Below are 24,720 nucleotides of genomic sequence, written 5' to 3'. Positions count from 1 at the left end.
TAAGGTGTTAGGTTCGCTAGTGGTTGTAGTTGAAAATTTTATAAACTATGGTGAATGTGAAGTTTTTCTTTAGTCACAGAAGTTCAGTCCGGTTATTATTTAAAAACTAAAAAGCCCCCGAACTGGCAGACCTTACTGAAGACAATGTTAGAGCAGCAGTGACTTAACCGCAGGAGCCCAGTTTCGGTGACCTTGCTGTGTGGTGTTTCAGGTATATTTAAAATGTGTAACATGAACAAACAGCACCCTCTTCCATGTGGTTTAAAAGCATTATAAAATATTTTATTACAAACTTGATCTTAGCTCTTTAGCAAACAGAACATATCATCATTCTTTATTAATTCTCCTTTAAATTTTAAGAACCTCAAGATTAAAGTTGCTAAATTGATTTCTGGATCAAGAACACAATTTTTTTCCCCTCGAGAAAGACAGAAAGACTGAAGCCACAGAGCTCTGCCAGGAATCAAAGAACATGAGATTCCTTAAGCTGGTTATGAGGAAATGATAGAAAAAGCCAATGGTGAAGTCTCAAATTTTAAAAACCATCCTTTTTTTTTTTTAAACCAATTCCAGGCGACAAACATTTCCCTGGGTGTTCTTTATGAACATCTGGGATTTATTTACAATTTAATACTGGAGTCAGAAAGAAATTTTTCCTTATCGAATGCCAACCTTACGATGGATGTGAAAACCTATGGCCAAATACTTGAAAACACCTTTCTCTGTTGCACAGTGGGCCAATGCCTTATGTGAGGCACATCACTAGAGAGACAAATTTCTAGTCCATCATGGCTTATGCTTACAGACTTCAACTACCTATCGCATCACTTCTTAGACAAGTCACCGCTGATCTCATGCCTGTAAATTAAGCCTCCAAAGGTCAGTGGTGAAGAAAATCTAGATATTTAAGAACTAGGAAACCTGGCCAAACCACCCAAGATGATTATTCTGAAAATGTAATTTTGGCATTTCTGCTGGATCCCTTAACATCATGTGCATCTCTTAGGATCCAGCAAAAATGTTAAGCCACACTGCCCTTGTGCCTTTTAATATACCACGGTGCCAGTTAAACTAGTATTTCTGTTGCTTGGGGAGTTATTTTCGTGAGTGATTCAGCAAATCTTATGATAAAGGACAAGCCAAAGAGCTGACGAGCACAGACTAAGCTGCAGAGCACTGAGCAGAGAGGCTTTTGGCGAAAAAGGAAAAGTCTTGCACACGGAACTGTAATGATGGGACAGTACAGGGTAACCAGAGGTGGAGTCAGGGCCTCACCACTATGGAGGAGTGTCTACCGAGGCTGCAGATGGACCCAGAAGTGGCTCCGTGCTGCAGGAACGGCCAGCCCCACTCGGCTTCTCCTTGAAACACAATTGCAGCTGTATTCTGCATCAATGGAAACTGCAATATAATATTAAATCTGTTGGTCTAAGAATGGCCGTGCATGTGTTTCTTGGGACTTGTGGGCCAGGGACATGCGCCTGACATGGTGGCTAGAGGCTGGGAAACCACCACAGCAGTGCTGAATAACCTCATACAGAATGTCTTGTATTCTGAGGTGTTCACCTAAAAACTGCCCAAGTGTTAATGTCATCGAGCTAATGTGAATCTCTCAAAGAGAATACTTCAGAGCTAAGAGTGTGGGTGTTGGGGAAAGCAGATGAAATCTCTCACAGAAACCAAACCAATGAAACATGAAGGTAGACCACATCTTTAAGACCATCTCCTCCATCAGAGGAGCTGTTGGTCTAGACTAGGGGTGGCAAGTTTTTTTCTGTAAAGGGCCAGATAGTACAGGCACACCTTTTTTTGTTGTGCTTCGCAGATATTTCAGTTTTTACAAAATGAAGGTTTGTGGCAACCCTGCATTGTCAGATGATAGTTAGCATTTTTTAGCAATAAATTTTTTAAATTAGGTTATGCACATTGTTTTTTTAGACATAATGCTATTGCACACTTAACAGACTACAGTATAATGTAAGCATAGGTTTTATATGCACTAAGAAACCAAAAAATTCACGTGACTCACTTCATTGCGGTGGTTTGGAATTGAATCCACAACATCTCCAAGGTACGCCTGGAAATACTGCAGCTTTTGCAGGCCATAATGTCTCTCTTGTAAATACTTAATTCTGCCATAGGTCATATGTAAATGAATGGGTGTGGCTATTCCAATAAAATTTTATTTACAGAAGGAGGTGGGCCAAATGCCATAGTTTTCAGATCCTGGTCTAGTGCTCTGAGGCTAGCAGAGAAGACAGAAGGGTAGGGGTGGATGGCAGATGGACCTAAGGGGCCTGGTTCCGGGGAGTCCACTTCCAGGGCCACAGCTTTCACATTCTGCCATCAGGACAGACAGGTTTGCTGATAAGAAAAATGACTACTCCCAGCCCTGCTGCATGGCACAGAAAGGGCATGACCTGGTCACCAGGCTCAAGGCTCTCTCCCTCAGCAGCTTTGGGATCCTACACAGCTCACCTTTTTCTGTGCTCTAGCATCTTCTGAGTCAGAATGTCTCCAGTAAGAGGTCAGCACCCAGCTCCCTCTTCCCTCCTCTTGTGGAGGACAGGTGGCCAACATGGTGACCAGCTGGCCATGGTGGCTCTGGCAGCACTAGAGTTCCCTGTTTCTCTGCTGGAACAGCCCTAATATTCTCCAATACATGGTCGCCCCAAACCTAGCTCTGTGAAGGATTGGGGAAAGGCAGATGGGGCCGCTCATGTAAGCATGGCCCATCCTCATCATCACCTGGCCTGGGCCCCGGGCTCGCAGGGAGTCGCCCCTGCTGTAAGAGCTCCCTGGGTGCGCGTAGCCGTCGGGCTGTACACTCGCATTCCTCTTTAAAGCTGCTCTGGGCTGGGCTTGCAGCCTGCCTGCTCCCTTTGTCTTGACACGTGACACAACAGGCTGTGAATCCTTGTCCTTGGCAGGCAGGGCAGGTCAAGACGAGCTGGCGGCACTGGGGAGTGGAGCACAGTTTATACTGGTCCCATGGGGCCCCACAGTATGAACATTCTGGGGAGGAAAGAAAAGCCTTGTTATAAAGACACATGAGCACACATGTGTACACACAACAGACGTGTACACACACATACGTACCACATGCACACGCAGACGCAATTCTCCAGTTCCTAAATATAACCCTTAGCTCATCAGCATCTAATGTACCTTTTGGGTCTGAGGAAGGTTTCTAAATAGTGTAAGTCTCCTGTCTTCTAACAGACGAGGTTCCCCCACCCCCACCTTTTTGGGGGGAGGTTGCTTCTGGGAATTGTCTTCTGATTCCAGCATTCACTGACCCATTTTTCTTTTTCTCATTTAGAAAACAGGTAGTAACGTTTCTCTCTTTCATTCACTAGTCCAAAGCTGGCCAAGCACCCTTTGTTGAATGGTCTTTTTCCTTTAGATCATTCCCTTTTGCACTGGGAGACAACACGCCTGAATACAGATAATCCCACATTGACATTTGGCTTCTGCAGTCCACACGCCTCTTCCCCAGGCCTGAGGTTCTCCTGCTTTTGCCAGAGGACACTTGGCCACACAACTCCTAAAACTTATCTACTTTCTCGGCCCCTTTTCCCTGCTGACCTCCTATCACCATTGATAACATCATTCTTCAAGTCTCTTTACCTAGCTTATCTAAGCTACCTTTGGGCCCTCTCTCTCCCCTTTCTGCTCCATCTAGCTCCGTAAGAGATCTGAAGTTGCTTCCAATAAGACACAAATATAAGACCATTAAAATGAATAAAAAGATCAAGAAGAAAGGGGAGAGGAAATCAGACTCCCACCTTATTCATTATCTGGGTGTTAATTCAATCTCAGCCCCTGATCACAGGAGTTCTAGAAAATTCTGACAGCCACTAGGGTTGTCTGCCTGTGATCTTTCCCGTTCAAAATGGTGGCATCCAGGGGGAGGATCCATTTTTCTTAAGGATTATTTCCATCCTTCTTTTACTGACTGCCCTCATCTGGTACCATATGTTAGTGTGGACTCCAAACTAGTCACAGCACAGGCTTCCTGTAGCCAGCCCTGCCTCCTGCCTTGGCCCTAGGCTCAGCTCCCCCTTGGAATGCCCCACCCACCACTCGAAAGTGCACGCCACACGTGTCCACAGACCGTCTAATTAGGGGTTCTTTTACTTGTGCCGTGAATTTACTTGACAGTCTGGTGAAGACTATTCTGTCTTAGAAAAATGTTTTTACAATGCATAAAATAAAATACATAGGATCACAAAGGAAACCAATTATATAGAAATACAAAATAACGAAATATTCTTTAAAGTCTGGGATACAGTAAAATACTTGTTAACACATTCTATAACAAGACTTAGTGATGCGCGTAATAACTATTTCCATTTTGAAGCAATGATGAACATAAATGCTATTTTGAAATATTCACAGCAGCTGTAATATATGAAAATACTGTGATTTCTAGTGATAACAAAGTCACAGGTACATCTAATACTACTGATTTGCTGCTTACATTCATAATTGAAGGAAGTACTATATTTAGTGAGGGGTTATGAAACTAAAGATAAAATTATTTTCCATTCCAAATCCTGTCTGCTCCACTGCTGCATCTCCAACTCTGTTAGGAAATGGTGGTCCTACGTACTCCTTTTCCCTTGCTTTATTTTTCAAGTAATCAGTACTGGTCTGTCTTCCAGAAGGTTAATACAGAGGGTGTGCCTCATCATGAATGTAGGTTCTGAGTCTGTGCTGACCTACCTGACACTATGTCACTGTTGAAGGATAAGGCATAACGCTCATCAAACACGAACAACTTCCCTTTGTAAAAACCATCAGGAAACTCCTCCAGGTACTTGTGGATGCCACCCTTGAGCTGGAACACTTCCTTGCACACTCCCTATGTGTGGAAACACAAGAGGAAATTTGAGGAGACTAGCAGAGACCAGTAGGAAGCTCCACAGAGGAGCAGCATGCGGTAGGAATGCCAAAATGGGGCTCCTGGCTCCCGCTGCGGGACAGTGAAGAACTGCTGACCAAGGGGGCAAGGAACCAACTGGCAGATCTTGCCTACTAGGGTGATGGGAGAGGACAGCAGTCAGGGCCTTCACTCTCTAGATCCTGGGAAGCCCAACTATTTTTGCTGCTCCCTAAATATAGGAAGACACCTGTTAGGACATGTAATGTTACTGAATTTGCTCTTCTCAGGATCAAGCAAAAGGATTAGGAAAAGGGAGATATCAACTAATCTTTCCCTTTTGTACTTGATGAGTCTCTAAGACTGTTGAGTGCTTTTCACATCTTGAGATTTAAGAACTTCAGATTTTATACTTAGAAACTCTATGCTGGGGAGAATAAATCCCTGGCTGGCTGGGTGTGGGAGAGGGAGTGAAGGTGGGGATTGGAAAGTTCCACACACGCTGTGGGTGGAGCCTTCTTCACTTCCATGCCTGCAGTGCCCTAAGGGTGGTGACTCACCTTGGCTTTGAGGTAGGCTGAACCCCGCTCACAACGGATGCCCCCAGTGCAATACATCAGCACCCTCTTCTCTTTGAAAAGTTCTAGATTTTCATCAACATAGCTGGGGAAGTAACTGAATTTCCTGATGTCTGGGGCTAAGCAGCCCTGGAACCGTCCCTACAATATAGGAGCAGCAGAAAGAAAATGATCAGAAAAACATACCTGGTAAGAACAAAGCTTCTTTCTGTGTCAAACACCACTCCCCACCCCTGCCTTGGCAAGGAAGCACTTGCTCCCTGCTGTTTTCATCCCACACGCTAGCCTTTCAAACTTCAAAATCTGGAACTTAGAAACAAGGCTGGTGGGCTGTGGGTCACCCAACCAGAGACCTCAGGGGAACTGGAGAGGCTGCCCAAAGCAAACTTGACAAGATCCTTGACACATGTCAGGGGTAGGCATATGGGAGCCAGAAAGTCCATTATGTGCCAAGATGTCTTTAATCCATATTTTCTTAGACTTTCTCACCAGATTCTGAGTTTGAAGTCTTGGGTTTTCTCTGATGCTGCTAGTAGTGGGAGGAGAGCCACTGACTCAGCCACAGGTGGGCGCACAGCGTCCCCTTCAGAAACATGCTATGCTGTGGGAACTCAGTTCTGGTTCTTACTTACTATTTTGCTTTCATAGAAGTTTCTGCAGTCCAGTAGGATAGTATCACTTTCTTCTTGATTTGCCTGAGACAGAAACTTTTCTACTTCTTTATGAAATTCACCTGGGGATAAATGGATTCCTTAAACCAAACAAAAAAATCAGTTAAAACAAAACAAAAACAAAACCCAGTTACAACTGGCCCAGCCCGATGACTTCCATTTGCTTTGTTTCTCCCCACCTAAACCTTTCCTCTCATAATTACAATTACGTCTGAAAATGACACTATCTGATGATCATAATGGAAGAATTTAGTAATTCCATGTATCCTCACTCTCCCTCCTCCTAAGATGAGCACTGTGGAGACCTGGCAGTTTAGAAACAGAGAATTTTGCATCCTCATACTTGGCCTAACCCAATAATAAAAGCCAGACAGAAGGGATATAAACTGCCATGTGGGTTTTCCGGTCCATGTTATGGCCAGTGTTCTACTGTCACTGTATGTGGATGAGCCTGGGCATGTACATGCTTGACTACAGGCTTTATAAACTGTTCTATACCAACATCAAGTCCGAGGCTAAGAACCCTGGCACAGGCAGGTGTGAGCATATGGTTATGGAACAAAGTTGGAATAAGTTTTTTAAAAATACAAAAGAGTAAGAAGAATGTGTCTAAGTTTGTGTGCATGAGTAAAAAAGAAAATGGTGGGAGGGGCTGACAGCAGGAATGAAATATGAGAAAGAAGGCAAGAGAGAGAAAAGGATGAAACGCTAGAAGGAGGAGAGAAAGGAGATAAAGAAGATAAGTAACATACAAGGAGACTAAAAGGAAAGAACCTGTCCAGTGAGGCCCTCTGCCTCCTCTACTCTCTAGGATAGAAATACTCCTGTATCTTTAGGGTCCAGACATCTCAGTAGTTTGTGAGGAACTTCTGGTGAATTTGGCCACCATACATCATGTGGTGGTGGTGGGGGCGCTCTGGTCCTTGAGTCATGGTACCACTCATGATACAGCCTGACAGCTCCGCTCAGGGGTGAATCCCAACAACCCCCTGAAACTGCTGGGTACCCAGATCGGGCTGGAGACCCAGAGCACGGCCAAGGAATCTGGACTCCTACCTGCTTAACCTAGGACTGCAGGGAGAATGTAACAAGGCCAGATTTTATATAAGTTACTGTCACATAATTTACACAGTCAACAAAACAGTGGGGTGGAAAGGGAGGTTCAAAACTGTGATGAGAAGCGTGGAAATCTGCTAAGACTTCTCCTTACAGGGAGCTGCAGGGAACCCAGCCTGTTCCTGCTGCTGCTATTACTGTGGCTATTCTCCTGGCCCTGTGGAGGCCTGACCAGAGAGTGACTCACATGAAGTTCTTAAAAGAAGTGCCTCCAAACAACTTGGCTCAAATGAAAGCAGCAAAGCACTGCCTGGAGCCCACTCTCCCCTAAGCTCCGGAGCAAGGTCCTGTAGCGCCAACGAAGAGCTGTTTGTGGTCATCCTGCCTCCTGCCAAGGTAGGGACACTAAGCAGACACGGCCCTTTTTGGCCCTTTTCTCCTCATACATGAGTCTCTTTTCCCAGATGCTTGTATCTTACTCTCATTTCCCTCTGGTTTAACTCTTAGCCTTCTTTTTAAATATTTACAAGTTAAAAAAATGAACATAGAGCCAGCCAGACCTTTCTGTTTCCTGATGAAAGGGGACAATACTACCTATGAAGTAGACTTGGGGAAAAAAAAGGAAAGAAAGAAAAAAGGAAATCAAACCTGAACCTGATCAAGTCTCTAGACATGAGCTATCTAATATGGCAGCCACTAGCCACATGTGGCTAACAGGCACTTGAAATGTGGCTTGAAGTGTGCTGTAATAAGGGTGACAGAGATGCAGGATTTCAAGGACTTAGTATACAAAAAAAAGAGTAAAATATCTCATTAATAATTTTTTACACTGGATACAAGTTGAAATAATATTTTGGCTATATTCCATTAAATAAAGCATATTATTGAAATTAATTTCACTTGTTTCCTTTTACTTTTTAAAATGTGGCTACTAGAAAATGTAAAATTCCATTGTAGCTCACATTATATTCCTATTAGACAGCACTATTATAAATCTAACTACAGTTCATAGGAAATACAGAGGACAGAGGAACATCCCATGGAGATGCAATCAGCATTATACTGATTGTGGGAAATGCTATAAGCAAAATGATCTAATTCCTTCAAAAAATAAACTGCAGGGGAAAATAAAAGATGGAAGTGAATCTCTAGCTTAAAAGGAACTTTAGGAGACATAGTGATCAATCACAATGAGTGGACCTTACTTGAATCCTGATAGAAACAAACTTAAAAAAGTGTGAGATAACTGGGAATTTTAACCACTGGCTGGATATTTGATAACATTAAGAAATTGCTGTTAAAATGTTTTAGATGTGATGATGGTTTTACAATTATTTATTTTTTAAAAAACCTTTATCTTTTAGAGATAATCTACTAAAATAGTTATGAATGAAATGACATGACATCAGGATTCTCTTCTAAATGATTCAGGATGGGAGAAGGGGGTGGGGATAGATCAAAGCTGGCCATGAGTTTATAACTGTTGAAGCTGCGGGAGAGGTACAAGGGAGTTCACTGTACTGTTTTCTCTATTTTTTTTAATGTTTGAAATTTTGCATAGTAAAAAGTAAAACAAAACCAAAAAACCCAGCCAAACAAATGTCTTTCAACCATCTACGGTACCCGTGAGAGAGGGGCAAAGAGAACATTCTGGAGCACTTGCAAACAAACTGCTTTGGTGTTGAAAGCCACTTGCTTCCTGTAGCAAAAAGCCTGTGTTTTATTCAGTTGATGAACTATTTACAAGTAATAATTACACTCTTTCCAAATTGTTACCTTTGGAAAGAAAACAACTTCTTGCCAAACCATCACCAAAAAGAATAACTAAGCCACGTCATTCTAAGTAGTGAGTCTCCAATCACCAAAGAGAAGAACCAGTTTAAGCACTGAATGACCCAAGTGTTAGCCACCCCACAGATACTCTGAAGCGAGAACTCATCACAACTCTTGCTGATCAGAATGTCTAGCTTTCACATTTGTCTCTATATTAAGATTTGTCCCTATGAAGAAAAGGAAAATGCTTCTTCTTAAAGCAAGCATACCAGGCTTCTTATAGGAGATCCTACTGGGACTGATCCCCATGGGCACAATCTCTGCAAACACACCAACACGCAATTCTGGAAAACAGCAAGCTCCTCCTTTGCTGGTCTAGCCAATGAGAAACAAAACAGAATACAGTCTTTCTCGTCCATCTCCAGGTATAAGATATTTATTCAGTTAAATTATCTGGAACATTCTATGCTCTAACTCCCTTTTCCCACTGAAACAGTTGTTCCTAATTTGAGGTTTCTTAATACTTCAGCTACCCTATTATTACACAACAGATATAATTCTTATATTTGGCACTTATTTATTGTGTATCTACCATGTGCAAAAATGTCAAATTGAAAAGGTGTTTCTATAGCAATAAGCATTTAACTATAAAACTGAAATACCACTGAGCAATTTCAACATGTAAGATTACATCCCAGCTTTTAAAGCTACAACCTTTTCTTTCCTTATCATCATCACCAGCACTAACACTAGCAAGGTATTCCCCACCACCTCTATCACCCATGATGCTAAAGCATGAAGTCACTCCAACAAAGCAGCTCTCTTGGGAGAGCAATAGCTTTATTCCCTGTGTGGTGTGAAGTGCAGATCTGATCCCACCAGGTTCACTAAACACGTAGTGATCCTGATACAGCCAGGTGGTCTCTCAAATGAACAAACACGGCTAAGTTTGAGAGTTTATAGAATATATAAGCTGTAACGTCCTTATTCTATAAAAAAGGAGACCAAGGCCCATGATCACGTGGTGACGTGGTGGACGAACTGGAACAAGCATGCTCCTTCTCCTGCACTGCCTCGGGACCTAGCAAGGAAAGGGTGTTCTGTCCAGCACTGCTTACTTCTCTATAGTGATCCTCTTCATAGCCTGGAGTGGGAAGAGGCACTGAAGCAGAAGCAAATGGCTCTCGATCCATTTTATGTTCAATTTCTCTTACCTTAAAATCGTCCTTACACAGATAATCCTTAAACAATGGGCAGGAAAGCATGACTTCTACATAGAGTCTGGTGGCCAATTTGCTTCCACCCACTGTCCCATTGATTCCTTCTGTAGCAATTCGAACCTGAGACACAAGACAGTGAGAGAAAGGGAATGCAGGCTGTTCTTAGCTCGGTTCAAATCTCTGCAGGGCAGAACAGGTTTGTGTGTGTCAATGAGTTTAACAGGAAAAGCAGAAACATTGCTGTGGACACAAAAATGTTACCACACACAGGATGCTTGTAGTTTTATAAAATGGCACACTGCCCATAGTTCAGACGAGGTACTCAGTTAACGTGTGCCAAACAAGAGAATGAAATGGATAGAACAACTGGAAAGTCCCATTTGCTATGGAGCTCCAGCTGTCCAGTGGCCAAAACTTAAATTCAGGTCAACAGATGTAGGATCAGGATTCAGCTTTGCCATTTACTTGCTAAGTGACCCTGAGAAAATTAATTCTCCTCTCTGAACCTCAATTTCTTCATCTTGATAAAACATGAAAAAGAATCAACAATGAAAAACTGCTGTCCTCAAGTCCTAAAGCACAGAACACATCTGAGGGCTGGGAATGCACGTGAGCACATCTCTGCACAGTGTTGGAGGTAAAGCCCACCACCGCAAACCCACCCGTTGGAATACAAATTCCACAAGGAGGAGCTTGTGTCTCTTTTGTTCTTTGTTGCATAATCGGTGCCTAGAGTAGTAGAATTTTGCCACACAGTAGAATTTTAATATGTATTTGCTGAGCAAATGAATGTGTATCCAAATCTGAGGCTTTTTGGCTTCTCAAGCCCTCTATTCTCTTTGAAATGCTTCACTGGTTAGGGGACATTAAAGCCTGGGTTAAGGCCCCTGCCTTAAGAGGCAATCCTCTGGAGGGCCTGCAAAGTTACTTGTTCTGGTACCACAAAATCCTCTGGATAAGTTTAAAGATGGATCATCTCTAGACAGAGCTAGCTTTCTAGGGAAAAGTAAGAAAGTGCAACACTGTATATCATGGTATTCTCTGGCAAGAGATGTAATTTAAGTCAGGGTCTTATATTGTTACCACTTCGTTATATATTGTTATTTATATAGCAATGATACCTACCAATGCATTAGAATTTGAAAAATTTTAAAAGCTCCCCTTTTATTAGGGCCTAGAGAAGATACTTCGTTTGTTGCCTCACTTGATTCAATTCTTTAGGGCATGGATATAAATGGGATTCATTTCACAAGCCAGGGCCAACTCACTAGTAGTGGCTCTCCAGAGTTCCATGATGAGCATTCTGAGTCACATCCAGGCTCCTTGAGAAAGAGGAGTGCAGTCTATTGAAGCCTGTTCTGGGCTGGGAGAGGAAAGTAGGAAGCATATGCCATCTCTGCTGTACAGACTACTGCACCTATTACCGACTCGTATTTTTTTAAGGGACAACATAGAAAAATAGAGCTGAACCAACATAAGGGTCAGGAAATCTACCCTAAAACTGTCTCTGACGGGGGCAAATATGATGAGGAGGTACATACGTCTGTGTACCTGTCTTCTAAGGAGGTCAGAAGACCCTTTCCTATGCTATTTTAATCTCAGAACCCAAATAAAAGACAAGCACAGGCACTCCCTAAATACCTGAGGCAGAGCAACCTCTAAACTCATGCACTAGACTTTCAACTTCTGTTGAAGGATTCTTCAACTGAAACCTTCAAAGTAGCTGCTAGGTGAAGAAGGCCTTATACCTCAGAGATGAAGAACAATAGTTAGCATTTATTGAGTACCTAGTATGAGACAGGAAATTTACATTATACTCCTGGAAAGTAGATATCAAAATTCCCATTTGACAGAAAAGGAAACAGAAGCTTAAAGAAATCAAGTAACTTGCCCAAGGGCACAGAGTTGGTAGGTGGTAGATCTGGGATTCAAAACCATATCTTATTGGGTCCAAATCTTGCAATTTTTCCTTTCTAAAGCCTCTAATGCATCCCTTCAAATTTCTTGAGGCAGTAAGAAATGTATAGCAAAGGGATCAAAAGCTTCTTTCCATAATTCTAGAATTTTCAAGTTCTCCTCTTTCCCTACAAATGCCAACATTCTGCCAAATCTCCTACCAACACAAAACTTGAAAACTTGGCTGAAGCCTTAAAATTTAGAACTAAGATCCAGGCAGGTGCTGCCACCTTGTGGGCAGAGGCCCTCACTGCTAGGTCACCTTGGGCTGGGCCAAGAATAAAAATCGGCCCCAGACCAAGGAAACAAATTGATTTCCTATTTTGTAGGCTCAGGTTTACTGTGAGAGAATATCCATCCTTCAAGGTGTTCTCTAAATAGAGATGGTGATAAACGTATATACGCCACAAGTGTTTACTGAATTTCTTTTTTTTTTTACAATGCGCCAGCAATTGTGCTAGGAATTGGGTCATAGTGGTTAAAAAATAAATAGTTTTTGCCCTTTGGGAGCTTACAGACTTAAGGAAGATCACAGATATTCAGACAAAAGTCACACACTGACAAGTGCTATGAAAAATCACTGCAAGAGGCAATGAAAAAGTGTATTTGGAAAACTGAATTTAGATTAAAGGTCAGGAAGGATGTCTTTCAGGAAGTGTCATTAAAATTGAGAACTGAAGATTGATTAAAAATTATGATAGGAGAACCCGAGTGGGTGTGGGAGAGTTCCTTGAAGAGAATTTTCTTACAAAAAGGCCCAAAGGCACCAAAAAAACTGAGGGTTCCAAGAAACTAAAAGGCTATTTTGCTGGAGTGTAATGAGTAAAGAATGGTATCAGATTAAGTGTAAAAGGCGTAAGGGGCCAAATAATCCAGGAAACTAAGGGCACGTTAAGGATTTGGGTTTTACTCTAAATGCACTGGATAGCTACTGAAAGATTGTGAGGAGGGAGGGAGGGAGATGATTTCATTTACCTTTTAAGATCATTCTGGCTGCTGTGTGGAAAATGATTAAGTGCAGGCAAGGATGGAAGAATGGAGAGTAGTCTGGAAGCTGCTGAAATGAACTAGGTAAGAGAGGGTGGGGCTTGGTTTTAGGTGGTGGAAGCAGAAGACAGAGTGAACGGAATCAAAGGATATTTTAGAGGCAGAAATGGCAGGACTTGGTGATGAACTGAATGAGGTAAAAGAAGCTTTCAGCCACTATCTATAAAACAACATGGGTATGAAAAATATCACTGACTGATCAAATAATTGCCTTAGGGAATTAAAACCTAGGACATGTGTGGGAAACATTAGGCCTAAGACAGTACAGCGTCATAACCAGAGGTGATCTCAGAGGGAATCTAGTTCACCTCCTTTTGATTTAAAATACATATATACACATATGTGTGTGTGTGTGTATATATATATACACACATATATATATGTAATCATCGAGGATTTGAAAAAAAAATCCATAGTCCTATCACGTAGAGATAATCACAACTAACATTTTGATATTTACCACTCTCCATCTTTTTACACACACACTTGTGGTTTTGTTACAAACATACATTCATCCTTTTACTCAACATTCTCCAAATATTTACTGTCTGCTATGTGCTAAGCCCCGTTCTAGCACTGACAATATATCAATTGATTAACAAAGTTCTGTACTCATGAAGCTTATATTCTACAAGGGAGATAGATTATAACAAATTAAACAAAGATTATACTCTCCAATAGTAGTACATTTTTTGAAATTCTTTGAGCAGAAGGGAATAGAAAGTGATGAGGTTTGGAGAGAGGAATGATGAGGTTTGGAGATTATACTCTCCAATAGTAGTAAACTTTTTGAAATTCTTTCAGCAGAAGGGAATAGAAAAGTTTGGAGAGAGACAGATGAGAATTCTCAGGAGAGAACATTTGAGGGGAGATCTGAAGTGAGGAACAAGCCATGTGAAGATCTGGGGGAAAAAACATTCAAGAGGGAAAGGAAACAGCAAATGTCAAAACCACAAAATGGCAAAAGACTGACATGTTCTAAGAAAATTAGGAAGCAATTTGAAAGCACACCTATATGTACAGTTCTATAAAATGTTTTTCCAGTTAATATATCAAGAACATTTCCCCATGCAAGGGGTCAGCAAATTATGCCTGCTTTTACATAGGTTTTACTGGAATATGGCCATATCTGTTCCTTTACATATTGTCTATGGTTGTTTTCATATTACGACACCAAGTTTGAGCAGCTTTTGTGCAAATCCTAAAATATTTACCATATGGCTGTTTAAGAAAAAGTTTGCTGATCCCTGGTCTATGCCTTTATGTAGTCTTATAAAACACCATTTTTTTTTAATTGAAGTATAGTTGATTTACAATGTTGTGTTAATTTCTGCTATACAGCAAAGTGATTTAGTTATACATACATATACATTCATTTTTTAAATATTTTTTTCCATTATGGTTTATCATAGGATACTGATTATAGTTCTCTGTGTTATACAGAACGTTATTGTTTATCCATTCCATATATAATAGCTTACGTCTGCTAACCCCAAACTCCCACTCCATGCCTCCCCCAATCCCCTCCCCGTTGGCAACCACGTCTGTTCTCTATGTCTGTGAGTCTGTTTCTGTTTTGTAGATAGGTTCAGCTGTGTCATATTTAGATTCCACATATAAATGAAATACGGTATTTGTCTTTCTGACTTACTTCACTTAGTATGATAATCTCTAGTTGCATCCACATTGCTGCAAGTGGCATTATTTTGTTCTTTTTTATGACTGAGTAGTATTCCTTTGTATATATGTACCACATTTTCTTTATCCATTCATCTGTTGACGGACATTTAGGTTGTTTCCATGTCTTGGCTATTGTGAACAGTGCTGCTATGAACATCGGGGTGTATCTTTTTGGATTCGGGTTTTGTCTGGATATATGCCCAGGAGTAGGACTGCAGGATCCTATGGTAGGTCTATTTTTAATTTTCTGAGGAACCTCCATACTGTTTTCCATAGTGGCTGTACCAACTTACACTCCCACCAACAGAAAACATCATGTTAATAGCTATTTAGTATTCCACTTAAATGCCTAGCAGGAATTTGCTAATTTCTAAGAACCCAACTGGTGAGGCCTTCAAGCACAGCCTCTGCAAACTAAGTTGGAGGCAAGATGAGTCCAGTGAAGGATAGGGTGTGGGAGAAGGTGTTACCTTGCCCGTGAGGTGCAGGTGCTGACACAGAGCTGTCTGCCAGGCACAGATCCAATCAGGATCCTCCAGGTCACAGTAGCAGTAATAAAGTAGCACCTCCCCTTCACCATTGCTGTGGCCACTATAAAAAGAAAACCACAGGGGAAAAAGCATTTGAGTCACTGGCATAAGGAAAACACAATTCATAAGTATACCCAGGCAGACTCAGAAGAAAGGCCTAATGGAGCAACTCATGCCTGCCTTTGCTCCTAACTATCATTCTCCCCCTGAAATGAGAAGCAATTCCTGTCTGTATTTGCTCTAAAGAAGACAATACCTGCACTGAACTCCTTCCTTTATAAACAAGTGAGCTTACTTTGATTTCCTTGTTTAATCATCATATCCATGAGATAGGTATTAATAACCCCTTTTCATAAGACAGCTGGAAATTTTAATCCATTCTGGCTTATATTCTAACACAAGGCAGTATCTGTTTTGAATCTCTCTCTGTACAAAAAGGTTTCATTTCCATTTTTTCATGTAATCCTGTTACCCATGAGACAGGTTATTATCATCCCCATTTTATAGCTGAATAAACTGAGCCCAACTCATCCCAGGTGAGACAGCTACAAAGTGACAGTCAGGACTGGAACACCAGTCTTCTGACACTAGAACCCACACTCTTTCTACTGCACTGTGCTGACTTAAACTAACTAGTTATGGGACCTGGGCAGGTGTCTTATCATCCCTGAGCCTTGATTTCCTCAACTGTAAAACTGGAGGACTGAAATAAACTGCATTTCTCAAAGTGTGCTCTGAAGCTGTTCTATGAAATCACATGTCTGAGAAATCCTGCAGATAATATCTCCCCTTTGAGAGTCACAGTGAAAGCCCCTCATTTATTGAAGGCTCTGGGCAGTCCTGCAAAAAAGAACATTTTAACCTAATGCTTCCCAAACTTAATTGTCTTTAGCATCTCTTTTCAACACCTGATAGCATCCTCCAGAGCTAGTGTTGTACAGACATAGCATAGGCTATGGTCTTCTATTATACATAGAACATGTTTATCGGCCTAGTTTAGGCGGTAGAGAAATTCTGTGCCTTAAGGATTTGCCATTTTAGTGGATGGGTGGTATCTCACTGTGACTGGAAAAACATTTTTTAAATTAAACGAAAGGTATAGAATGAAATTCTTACCTTAACAGCTCATCAGGGCTAAAGCAGCTTATATCAGGGAGCCAAGCAGACACTTCATGGTTATGCGTAAGGTCTTCTTTGAAAGGGTTTCTTTTGTCTGCAGACTTAAGAGTCTTTGAGGTGCTTGATGTCACAGTCAGCTGCTTTAAAACAGAAGCAGTCTCACGGTAAATCTCATCAGCATGTTGTGTTGCCACATGTCTGTGGATGCTGGTCTGGTCTGTGAATAGTTGCTGACAGCATTTCCACCATTTTTCTTTATACTCAGAAGGAGGTGCTGGAAGTTCTTTAGTTTTGACAAAAAGGGCAAATGCCTACAATTAAATTTCAAATATGTCACTGTTAAATAACCTTAGGTTTCAGGCTAGAATGAAAGTCTCAGTGAAATCCCTTATCTTTCCTCAGGGATTTCTAGTTTTACGTCCTACTGTTCTATAGAAGAACTTCCCGAGAGACTGAACTTCCTCCAAAAAGGAAATGGTCAAGGAAATTATGGAGTATACTTACTATGGAATATTAAGCAGCCAGTTTTAAATTACATGGGAAAATATAATATTAAATGAAAAAAACTGGATAAAATTTGCTTATACAATGTAATCTCAACTACATTAAAAAGTACATTTTAAAAGACTGGAAAGACTACCAAAATGTTTTGATTTGTATAAAGAGGATTTAGGCTAATTGTTAAAAAAAATTTAAACAGAAGAGAAAACTATGGATGCACCATAACTCCTTTAACCTATTCTAAATGAGCGAGCTTTTTTTGTTTCCAATATTTGCAGTTATAAACAATGGTGAACGAACATGCCATGCACATATCTTTCCATACGTCTTTAACCATCTACTTAGAATAACTATTTAGAAGAAAGTTTTGGAGGTGAAGAAGCATAAAATTTTAAACTGTGAGAAACAGTGACTACCTGGAAAATCATACCAATTTATACACTCACCAGCAATGCATGAGGGTTCCATTTTATCCACAGCATTTTTATCAGTATTTAATTTTTGTCAGTATTTTTAATATTGGCCCAAATAAAAGGCAAAAGAAATATCCTGTTTTTATTTGTGTATCTTTGATTTAAGGTTGAATATTTTTTCATATTGATTTGATGTTCTTTTCTAGCTTACCTGTTAATACCTGTTGCCTATTTTTCTACTGTGGTATTTATCTTATCTTCTTACTGATTTGTAAGTGGTCTTAGTGACCTTTTGTTCATCATAGTTATTCAAATTTGTTTCCCAGCTTGTCATTCATTTTCAACTTTGTTTATGGTGTTTTTTGATGTATAAATGGAAGTTAAATGGTATCTATGATTATCAGCCTTTTTTCAAGGCTGAAAAAAATGGAAAGGTATTTTTACATATATATATATGTATCTATATATATTTTAAACAATTTTCTTAATGCATCTGAAGACTGTAGTACAGCATCCAAAATTGGGCACTCTGAAGAATAACAATTATAAATATGGAGCATCACTTTTGGACCTTCCTCAGTCTGTACACAACCTTATCTGGACTGTCCCAGACTGAATCAGGATGGGGTCGTCTGAAATTACACTGGAGGGCATTTTTTAGCCTCTCCTGCAGTTAATCCTTCTGTATAGGCAAAAAAGGGAGAGAGAGAGAGATGGTGTGTATGTCAACTTAAGTGTTTCTTTGTATTATACTTAGAACTAAGGTGTATGCATCCAAGGCCTCATTATCATCGAGGCCTCAAAAAGTCATGGTCCTTAAAGAAATACTATATAAAATGTGAATTTTTTCCTTCTTTCCTCCTTCCTTTGTCAAAAAGCCATCAGGCAGGCCTGAGCAAGATGGGAGGCCCAGTGTAAACGTGGCCTGCTGCTGGTCTTTTAGGGCCTCAGGAACAAAGCACCGAGGATCCAGCAGCAGCTAGGGCCCGTGTGAGGTCTGTTCAAGAGAGATGCAGGCCAGGGCTTCCCTGGTGGCGCAGCGGTTAAGAATCCGCCTGCCAATGCAGGGAACACGGGTTCAAGCCCTGGTCCGGGAAGACCCCACATGCCACAGAGCAACTAAGCCCGTGTGCCACAAATACTGAGCCTGCGCTCTAGAGCCCACAAGCCACAACTACTGAAGCCCACGTGCCTAGAGCCCGTGCTCCGCAACAAGAGAAGCCACCGCAATGAGAAGCCCACGCACCGCAACGAAGAGTAGCCCTTGCTCGCTGAAACTAGAGAAAGCGTGTGCACGGCAGCGAAGACCCAACGCAGCCAAAAATAAAATAAATAAATTTTTTAAAACAGAGAGAGAGACAAATTACTTCTCTAAAAAAAAAAGAAAGAGAGAAATGCAGGCCAGAGCTAGGAAGGCAGCTCAGAGGTGGGTGAGGCCTGTGTGGGGAAGGCAGGCCCTGGTGGAGGAGGCAGCTTGGCAGAGTGGGAAGACTGCATACAGGGAATAAGGAAGTAAGTCAATATATTGGGACTAAATGGAGCTAGGTTCTCCACGCATATGAAAAGGAGAGAGAGCGAGTTCCCTGGCGGTCCAGTGGTTAGGACTCCACGCTTTCACTGCCGCAGGCATGGGTTCAGTTCCTGGTTAGGGAACTAAGATCCCGCAAGCTGCATAGTGCAGCCAAAAAAAAAAACTGGAGAGAGAATAAACCTTGTGATGTTGGAACGGAACTGAAAGTATGGTATGAACTCATTTGATTTACAGTGATATAAAAGTAAATATAAAAGTATGTGTAATGTACATATGGATGTATGTATATTCATCTCTCTATATTCCTAGCTCCGTCCACCAGAGGTCCTGGGAGAAGCAGTGAGCTCACCTAGTCCCCAGGTTTTGGTTTTTGACAATTCTCCACTAGAAAGAACCAGGGCTCCTTGAAGAAATGTCTGACTCCAGGGATAAGACAGGTAAAATACAAATGACCCTGAAACATCTTGTTGAATTAGAAAGTAAGGAAATGCTCAAAGAATGATGAGGGCAAGTCAAAAAGACATAGATACTAGCTTGAAGGGGCTCCCAGCCAAATCTGAGATAATCTGAGCATCAAAATAAATAATTATAGTAATGGATTATAGCCCACTGAATAAAACAGAATTCTTGAATACACATTGATACAAATAAATTGGGAGGAAAGAAAGCTCTTCCTTACAGAAGAATGCCAAGTAAGAAATCTAGAAGGAATGAAGCAATTAGAAAATCACCATTTAGAAACCATCACAGTAATAATTCAGCAAAGAAACATCAATGGATCTAAAACTAGTAGATGAAAGTTGGTTGAGGAACAGGCTATTTACATAGTCTCAAAGTATTTCCCCCCAAATACTGAATAATTAAAAGGGAAAAAATAATTTTATAGCAAAGAAATCCGACAGGCACTTCCTTAATCAAGTACCCAAAATTAACATTGCCAGTAATGGGACAAATTGGCACTGTGACTGCATGACAGAACGCAGCCAGATGAACACAGCATCTTTTGTGGGGCAGTCTTATTAACAAAGCCATAACTTGAATCTAATCACAAGGAAACATGAGTGAAAATCATGAGACATTCTACACCATAACTCATCTGTAATCTTCAAAAATGTCACAGTCATGATTTCAGGGAAAAAAATGAGAAAGTGGTCCAGATTGAACACTTATGAGACATAACAACTAAAGGTAACATGTGACCTTAGAGTGGATATGTAAAAGCCATTTGAGGCAACTGATTAAACATGAATGGAGCTGCTGGGCAGAGGGGAGTTGGGGGTCCTCTGTACAATTCTGGCAACCTTTCTATAAGTTTGAAATTATTGCAAAGTAACTTAAAAAAAAAACCTTTCTGTACCCTTTGGGTTTCATTTTCAAGGAAATCTGTGTGAGATGAGGGTAGAAGGATGCTAGATAGGAAGTTATAAGCAGAGACATCTATTCTTCATTGACATGGAGCCAATATAAGATGATTTTGCAAAAGAGGGACAACAGATTGGAGGTAAGAAAACTAAGCCTCAATTGCACTTCCTCAGTCAAGTCATTTTCCTTTGAGCTTCAGCAGGTTTAGTCAATGATCCCTAAAAAAAGAATAAATGGCCTAGAAGAATAGCATCCATACCACCCCTGTAACCCAATCCTCAGTAAGCCTGCAGCATTCTGGGCTGCTCTGTTCCTTCTCCCAACCAACGGAGCCCTGCCAGCTGGACTGGATCAGGAGTCTTAGACAGCAGTTGCCCTAATGCCTGTCTGTTCTCCTTATGACTAGGTTTCCTGGGTTCCTGGGATTCTTCCCATACCCTAGGTAGGAAAAGGAATCCAGCCCGTCTGTCTAGGATCTGTCCTCAAGTACTCCACCATAAATAAGTGTTCCAGAGCCACACCTTGCCTATGATTCTCCTTTGCTTGACACTGAACTAAGATTACTGGCTAATGGCTCTGACTAGACCTTACCTTGAACATGGCATCAGTCTAGTGTCTCACTAGCCCTCCACTCCCTGGAGGAAAACCTTGATGAGCTACTTCTAGGTATATCTACATTAACTATACCTACATGATCCTGAAACATCAACAGCAATTTTACCTTTTTCTTTGCAAATGAGTATTTCTTCTTTGTACTGACATCTAACTCTGCTTTGATACTGCTACTGGGATTGATAAGACTTGTGTCTTTCAAATCCAGGTCTGAAAACCTTAAAACACAGGCCTCCAGGTCATCTCCTTGGTCTGGTGAAGTGGAAGAAGGCATCTGGTTTGGTTCCAGCAGTGAGGCAGACTCCTTTCAGTTAACTATCTCCTAGGAAGTAAGCAAGGGAAAAACAACAACGTCCAAGTCTTTGATTACTACTTGAAGTAAACTTGAAGCTAATCAGTCATGCAAATGAGCATGGGTCCAAGTAGCTCAAGCTATCCATCCATTCATTTACTCGTTCATCCAAGAAATATTTATTTAGCACCAATTCTATGCCCAGCACTGTTCGAGGCCCTGGAGATATAGCAGTGAATGAAGCAGAAAAAGTCTCTGCTTTCTTAGACCTCACTTTCCAGTGGGGAGAGAGAGAAGGTAAACAAATGAATAAATTGTTTTTAAAAAATAGTCAGATGGTAAAAAGGGCTATGATGACAACTAAGCAAAGTAAGGAGACAGAGTCACCAACGGGTTCTTTAAAACTCAGAGGGTAGGTAAAGTCTTTCTGAGGCAGTAGCATTTCAGCAGAAACCTGAATTAGAGGGCAAGCCATGCAAACATTTAGGGGAAAAGATACCAAAAAAGCACCAGGTGCAACCAAAATCAACCAAGCTTCCTGTTAGTACCTTCAATTATAAATGTTTTGTTCTTTTTTGTCCCCTAATTTTTGAGCTGGGCAAATTCCCTTACTTAGAAGAAATAACTACCAAAAGAGCCTCATTTTAATGAGCCAGAAGAAATATACAAACTGCTACTGTGGCCAAATCTTGTCAAAATGGACACAGTACAACCAACATGGTGTTTTTTGGTAAAGCAAATGTTACAAGTGACAAATGTGAAGAACATGAAAGACTGGGGAAAGCATGGGCTTTGGATTGTGGTGCAGCTGGGTGCAAGTGTGTGAACCTGGGCAGGATATTTAACTTTTCTGAGTTCTAATTCCCAAATGTGTAAAATAGAGATGACAGTATCTACCTTGCAGGACTATAGTGAGGACTGGAAAGGACTATGTAGCCTTTGACACATATGTAGTTCCCCTACCACTCTAGGCTCATCTAAGACAACACTCTCCCTCATGTATCCTATTCTGGCCATGCTGGACTTCGCCTAGTTCTGCAAACGAGCCCTGCTCTCTCTTGCCTCAGGGTCTCCACACATGCCTTTCACACCACCCCAAAATGACCTCCCCTCACTCTAAACCCTCTTTCAGTTCTCACTTTAACTTATTTATATATTCTTAATTATTATTTGTGGGGACTTTGCTATGTGCCTGACAGATAAAATAGTGATGCAGATGCAGGTCTTAATGAAACTGTTAAGGTCCTTGTTAACTTGGAGCTTATGTTATAGTAAGAGAAGAGACACTACGTAAACAAAAAAACATGAAAATATCAGTGATAAGAGCTACTGCTTCTCAGTTTTCTTTGTTGCGGGTCCTCCTTATCATCTCAACCTCTAAATGTTCAATCACTCTAATTACACTCACCTTTGAGGTGATCTTCATCTAGTCCCAGGGACTTATAAACTATATTTACTTCAGAATAATTGGGCAAGGGGAGATAATATAGGTAAAAGTAGGTGGGACATTAGTTGGTAATTGCTGAAGCTGGTTGATAAAGTCCATGGGGGTTCATTATATAAATTCCTCTACTTCTGTAAATGTTTGAAGCTTCCATGAAAAAATTAAAAATGGAAACAATCGTAAAGGAAATTTTATGTTTAAAACACTATACGCTAGATGACTCCAAATTTATATCTCCAGGCCAGGCCTCTCCCCTGAACTCCAAATTCATATAACCAATGTCTACTGGATGGCTTCAGCTGGAAGGCTAGGAGGCTGTTCAAATGCAACTGTTAAAACCAAACTCTTAACTTTCTCTTCCTCAGTCTTCCTTACCTCAGTAAACAATTCCATTCTTCCTGTTACTGAGGCAAAAAAACTTTGGGATTCTCATCTCCTTACTCTTTCAGACTATTGAAAAGCCTATCAATTCTGCTTTTGAAATACAATGACATCAGACCACACTGCACCACCTTCACTACCAACCTCATTCAAGCCAGCATTTCTTGACTGAATTACTGCAGTTGCCTCACTGCCCTGCTCCTGTAGAAGCCACAGAGGTAACTATTAAAAAATAAGTCAGATCGCCCTCCAAAGGCTTCTAAATTGTACTCAGATAAAAGTCCAAAGTCCTTACAAAGCCCCTCCGCCACCTCCCTAATATTATCTTCTCCCACTTTTGCTCACTACCTCTGATTGCACTGTTTGCTGGTTCCTGAATGGGTCATCAGCACTGAGAAAGCAGGGGTTTTCCTTTGTTCACCTCTGCATCCTCAGCGTCTAGAACACTGCCTGGCACACAATAAATATAACATATTTGTCAAATTAAATAAAGAGTGATTGGGTGGCCAGGGAAGCCTTCACCAAGGGCCTGATGTTTGAGCTGAGACCGAAATGACAAGGAGCCATCCATGCAGACTTAGGAGCAGAGATATTAAGACAAAGGAAATAATAAGTATAAATTCCTCAAGTGACTTACTGGAGGTACAGAAAGAAAGTCAGAGGGGTTGGAATACAGTGATGAGAGAGTAGAACCCTGTAGGAGAGGTTATGGAGTTTTTTTGCCACGGAAAGCTGTAAACAAAGGAATAACGTGATCTGCTTCTGGATCAGTTCGTAAAGTAGAGTCGGCAGGGTCTACCGATAGATTATTCCGTAGGAACAATCCTACCTACATTTTTGGATTAAGCAATAGAATGGATGGTGCCATTTACTGAAATGGGTAAGACGGAAGGAGGAATAAGTTAGGCCAGGAGAGTGAGACATAAGTTCCATTTCAGACGTGTGAAATTTCAGATGGCCATGGACAAGGCAGTTGGATAAGCAGCTGTGGTACTCATCAGAGGTGTCAGGGCGGGAGATATTCACGTACACGTATGGAGATATCCAATAACTACTGAAAATATTACTAAAGCAATCACCCGTTCCTTCCTAAACAACTCGGAGGCGCGAGAGGTCAGATGACGGCCAGAGGGTAGCCCCGGAGTAGCAAGCTCACACTAGGGAGGGTCTTTCTGTCCCCGGGGCGGCTAGAGCGGCGCTGCCTCCCACCCGGGCCCCACCCCGCGCGCCGGGCCAGGCCCAATCTCTCCGCCCAGCTTTCCCAAACCTGCAAAGGCCCGGAAGTGGGAGAAGGATGAGCACGTACCCGCCTGTCCTGATCCTTTCTTAAATCTTTCTTCACGGAAAGGTCTCCGCCTAGCAACTGTCACCGCTCACTGCCCTCGCATCTCCAGCCCCAGCCTGTGTTTAAGTAGGAAGGAACGCCGGGGACCTCACCTAACTCCGGAAGTCTAGGCCGTTAGCGAAAGGGCCGCCGGGAAAACCTCCGAGAGGCCCAGGCGTGGGAGGGTCTGAAGTGGAGGCGGGGACTAGAGCGTCCTTCCTAGACCATTGGCCGCCTGGCGTGGCTCGCGGCCGACGGGCTTGGGCTCGCTGAAAAGGCGGTGCTCTCCGCGTGGCCCCGGAAGGACTTCGAGGGAAGGCGGGCGAAGGAAGCAGGCGAGAGGCG

The 24,720-nt window shown here is 41.7% G+C and overlaps 1 protein-coding gene across 2 annotated transcripts; it reads right to left on the bottom strand.

Annotated features, from left to right (window-relative positions):
- Positions 1 to 213: 213 nt before the first annotated feature.
- Positions 214 to 24,543, bottom strand: TSTD2 (thiosulfate sulfurtransferase like domain containing 2). Of its 2 annotated transcripts, none has more exons than XM_082843473.1 (11): positions 24,489 to 24,543; positions 21,044 to 21,256; positions 16,513 to 16,826; positions 15,337 to 15,457; positions 10,178 to 10,303; positions 9,233 to 9,338; positions 6,096 to 6,214; positions 5,446 to 5,604; positions 4,729 to 4,867; positions 2,749 to 3,015; positions 214 to 1,401 (listed from the first exon to the last, which is right to left on the bottom strand). In XM_082843473.1, the coding sequence occupies exons 2-11, from the start codon at positions 21,206 to 21,208 to the stop codon at positions 1,292 to 1,294; spliced, it is 1,626 nt and encodes a 541-aa protein (XP_082699599.1). In that variant the 5' UTR covers positions 21,209 to 21,256; positions 24,489 to 24,543; the 3' UTR covers positions 214 to 1,291. The 2 variants fall into 2 exon arrangements, with proteins under 2 accessions (XP_082699599.1, XP_082699598.1); XM_082843472.1 differs by lacking the exon at positions 24,489 to 24,543 and adding an exon at positions 24,358 to 24,472.
- Positions 24,544 to 24,720: the final 177 nt, after the last annotated feature.

This window comes from Leucopleurus acutus (assembly GCF_964270905.1).
Source record: "Leucopleurus acutus genome assembly, chromosome: 7".
Taxonomy (NCBI): Eukaryota; Metazoa; Chordata; class Mammalia; order Artiodactyla; family Delphinidae; genus Leucopleurus; species Leucopleurus acutus.
The sequence above is the reverse complement of the archived record's forward strand: the minus strand, read 5'-3'. Positions and strand labels throughout refer to the sequence as shown.

Excerpts from the sequence above, each read along its gene's own strand:
- TSTD2 (XM_082843473.1), bottom strand. The coding sequence starts at position 21,208 with ATGCCTTCTTCCACTTCACCAGACCAAGGAGATGACCTGGAGGCCTGT. Across the intron at positions 15,458-16,512 it reads AGCCCTGATGAGCTGTTAAG|TGGCCACAGCAATGGTGAAG; the intron begins GTAAGAATTTCA and ends TTCTTTTTATAG. Across the intron at positions 4,868-5,445 it reads CAGCCTACCTCAAAGCCAAG|GGAGTGTGCAAGGAAGTGTT; the intron begins GTGAGTCACCAC and ends TTCCACACATAG.